The sequence below is a fragment of the Austrofundulus limnaeus genome, unplaced genomic scaffold, assembly GCF_001266775.1.
Source record: "Austrofundulus limnaeus strain Quisiro unplaced genomic scaffold, Austrofundulus_limnaeus-1.0 Scaffold113, whole genome shotgun sequence".
In the NCBI taxonomy this organism is placed as follows: Eukaryota; Metazoa; Chordata; class Actinopteri; order Cyprinodontiformes; family Rivulidae; genus Austrofundulus; species Austrofundulus limnaeus.
The window spans coordinates 777,253-781,524 of NW_013952515.1; the positions used below are offsets into that span (position 1 = coordinate 777,253).

The following is a 4,272-nucleotide window of genomic DNA, read 5'->3' on the forward strand; positions in this document are numbered from 1 at the left end:
TATTTCTTTACTAAAATCTCTGTAACTTTTCTCTAATTTACTTTAGCAGCATGAGTTTTTGCAGAGATAATGTCAATAGGTGGATATATGGTTTCCAAGAGTTTTTAGCCTTATCCATTATGAGTTTAAATGGGTTTTATACTGTCTAATGCAAAAATTATTCAGGTAAGAGCGAAAAAAATGTAAAAAAAATAAATGATGTTCCATCCTCAATATCTCTAAAACTAGAGCAGCTGTTTTAATATTTAGCTTTAGTTTGATACCAAGATTATTTAAGTAGAGTTTGTAAATGCTGAGATACACTCAATTACATTGCGGCATAGTATTTTGAGCCCCTTTGGGTTTAAATAAGATTTAAAAAATACAGGAGAAATGTTAAAAAATAAAAGAAGTAATAATAAAGAAAATAATAGAAGACTAGAGAACCATAACGAAAATGAATAAGAAAGAAAGGTTTGTGTAACTAAACTTAAATAAATCACAAATTTGGTAAAGTTGGAGAAAAGTGAAAAAGAAAAGTRAAAAAACCGAATCTCGGACSTACTACTCATCTGTACTCGTCTCTAAGCCGGCAGGTTGGCTCACTGAGTAAAGACCGCAAAACGAACATTACCACAAGAACACAGGAGAATCCAGTAAATCTAATCTGTCTCAAGAGCAGTGATTTATGAGCACATTAGTCCCAGTTAGGCTCCTAGGACCCACAGTCAAGCCCTCCACGCAGCGGCCAAAACAGAGATGGAGTAGACCTCAGAAATTTACTGGCAAGGTAGGATTCACCCACTAACGAACTAAAACTGAGAGAAACTTTTCGATTTAATGCGAGAAAAAAAGACAAGTATTTCTCTAAACTTTAATGGAAATTCTAAACTACTACTAATGCGATGACTCTGAAGGAAGCAGAAATATTTAAGCATTTTTTTACAATTATTTTTAAGATTTTTTTGCAAGATTAATGTTTTTTATTGAATATACAATAATATGCAAGATAAGAGTAGGTTATGCCATAAAACACCAARTAAAGTTGCTGCATGGACTAACATTACCTGTGTGTGGATGGTTGAAACTGCCACCAGTTCCACGTTGAAAACACCTCGATGGTTGTCTACCCACTTCATTCCTGGTAGAGGAACCTAAAACACAAAACAGAATAAAATACGGGCTTTACAAGTAAAGGGTTCGTACACTTTGTCAACCGTAAAATTCAAGCATTATTCAAGCATTTCAAGGTAAACTTTTTCAACACCAAACTTCGGAGCAGTCTKTATCTTTGTGTATTTCTCCATTGAGCTTTATAACCACAGGAGCCTATCAACAATCTAAAAAACTTTGCMAGCGAATAAAATTCTTTTAGGTTATAATATTAAATGGACAAACAATATAAACAGAAGGATCCCAAAAGACATCAGAGGCGTAAYGAAAAACTGCCAAGCCACAGCTAATTCTTGCATAATTGAACCATTAGCAAACCACCTTTATTGGCGTTTTCAATAAAAATATTTTGTTGTTGCACATTTTAAAGTAYAGTAGAGGACATGAACGCTAGCTCAATCCATCCTTCATACAATCAATCGCTCACACGCCAGTATTAGGAAAAGGAGGAAACCCACTCTGAGCGGCAGAGAGGCTCTCTGAGGCGTCATTCAAGGCAAAACGACCGCTTGATATTTTGTGCCTTTAACATAAAAATGTCTAGTTTAGGTTTTTAATCAAACTGTTGGAGTTCTCTTCATTACAAAACTGTGCAGTTAGATTATCAAGCACTTTCAAGGACTTACTACAGGAATCAAGCACTTTCTAAAAACCTTGAAAACACTTAATTAAATTCAAACATTATTAAAGATTCCAAGCACCCCTACAAACCCTGTAGTAAGCTTAGTTTATTTATTTAAAAGGACAATGCAYAATAATCAATATTCTATGAATATAAATGGGATGGAGTTARTACAACAGCTACATTTCATTCGTTGTCTTGAGCAGATTAAAAATATATATACAAACAGTTTATAATACAAGTGCACAAAACAATCGATTAAAACAATCCAACATCACACACTGCAAGGTTCACAGTGAAAGTAGACCTATATTATGAATGAATGCCTGACTGATTTTCTTTAAGCCAAACAAAGTTTCTTTTTTAAAAATGGAAGAGCTGTCACAGTCTCTGATATGTTCTGGTAGTTCACTCCATAAGTGTGTTCCTCTAATTGACGTCACCTTTCCTTGTTATGATGCAGTCTCCTCTAGTATGAGATCTAGTGCTTGTTCTGGATTTGTACTTCTGAATAAAAGAGTTTAAAGGTGGAGRGSCATGTCCATTTAAGACCCTAAAAAAACAAGACTTAAACCTTTGAACCTTTTGCTAATTTTCAAAGTCCATGACCCGGTACTTATGATAAGGTTGYCTGTCTAAATGTTTGTCTTTTTGAAAAGGGACTTGAAGCCTAAAACATTTGCTGTTGCACGGGACCAAGTTGTGAGACAATAAGATATATGAGAAACAAATCAAYGCATGTATAGTCGTTTTAGCTGCCTGCAAAGTGACAAACAGTGATAGTAAAGAACTTATAGCCGAGACATTTGCACTGCTTATTAGGATGGTGTGTGAAACCTGGTTGAAAAGAAAAGGCTCTTACATCTGGGGAAAGAACAGAGTACGATTGAGGCGGCTTCTCCAGAGAGACGGGCAGACAGAAGTGTCCTGTTCGCAGGCGTCCATTCTGCAACATGGGGATCCACTACAAAAGAGAAAACCCAATAATAAAAAAACTTGTAATGTGTAAACTTTCCTCACGTGAAAACACAAATACAACCAGAGTAATGGGGATTGCATTATCCATTTTTTTTTGTTTACCGTGTATCCCACGGGGGTCTCCAGTGGCGTGTTCTGCTTCTGCTGGCAGCTGACATGGTAAAAGGTGAAGAGAATGTGGTGGTGGTCTGACAGAGAGGCAGGCAGCTTGATCTTGATCTCGTCATGGAAGTCAGGGGATCTGCAGTAATTAGAAATAATGTAGAAACTTTAAAAAGACAGTACAATAAGCTGGGGGATTAGGAATGGAAACCAGAGATCAGCACATTTRTGTACAATCAAAGGATGTTTTTACCTTTTACTTTGAAAGTCACAAAACAGCCATTAATCAGTGATCTATGGTTGCTTCAACGACTGACATCTCATGTCAAACTTTTCTATTTAAACAATCTTTTGAGAAATTTTTAAAAAGTGGAGAGAACGGAKTGGTTTACTAGTAATCAATGAAAGCATTACATCGATGCCAGGTCGTTGCTGCACATCTGCACGCTTAAATTTAATCATTAATAACTTAACAATTGTTGGCTCAGGCCAAAGAAGACGGTATCTGAGTTAGCAGTCTGATACAAAAATAATCAAATTGCATAACAAGCTATAATTCATTCCTGCTGCATTCCTTAAGCTCCCAGAGGAGGAAACTTTCTCTGCAGGGTCAATCACAGAAATAAACAACCCACAACTATAAAAAGGGACAAAAACAAATCCACTAGGATTGATGTTCAGACTGAAAAGGACCAAAACTGCTTCAAAGAGGTCACAGCAGGGCCCTCGTTTCTCATGGAAATAATTATTTTAGTTCTGAAACAAAACAAGAAATGTCTTGGAAGAAGAACAACAACATGAACAGTTTTTATTGCTGTGGAAAAGAAAATTGGATTATTAAGCTTAAATTGGAGTGTTAGATCAGATACCACCACTACAGTGAAAACTTTCTGGATTAACAAACTATTTGAAAATAACTTTTTGTCACCCTGAGATGAAAACTATAACAATGGGCTTCATACAAAAACCGTTACGCACAGATTTGTTCTTAAGTTGTGCGTACGAGTGATTTAGGAGAATTTGTGGCATTCACCAATGTTTTGATATTCTAAGATTTTCTTCAGATACGAACAAAATTCACGAGTGGTCCAGACCTGTCGTATGTTTTACGTGAAGTCAGTCTGCTGTTATCCAGATGGGTTTTCTTCATTAATAACTTCATATTTCGTTAGTTTGAAGAGATTTTGAGTTGAAAATAAATTACACTCCATGATTATCTTGACTGTAGGCTATTCTGCTTGAATTAGAGTTATAATTTTAAATGTAATAATTTAGACTAACAATATAAATTGTCCGTTCGTCCGTTTTCCGCCGCTTATACGGGATCGGGTGCGGGGGCAGCAGCAGGAGACCCTGCTCTCCCCAGCGACACCTTCCAGCTCGTCCTGGAGGACTCCGAGACGTTCCCAGGCCTGAGG

At 36.5% G+C, this 4,272-nt stretch overlaps 1 protein-coding gene across 1 annotated transcript in view; it reads right to left on the bottom strand.

The window, feature by feature from the left end:
- The window catches only part of dock7 (dedicator of cytokinesis 7), a gene marked incomplete in the record, with an annotated part of 68,737 nt that overhangs the window by 34,801 nt on the left and 29,664 nt on the right, over positions 1-4,272 (bottom strand). Inside the window, 3 exon segments of the mRNA XM_014014278.1 lie at positions 1,047-1,133; positions 2,637-2,738; positions 2,855-2,993. Coding sequence (XP_013869732.1) covers positions 1,047-1,133; positions 2,637-2,738; positions 2,855-2,993 — 328 coding nt within the window.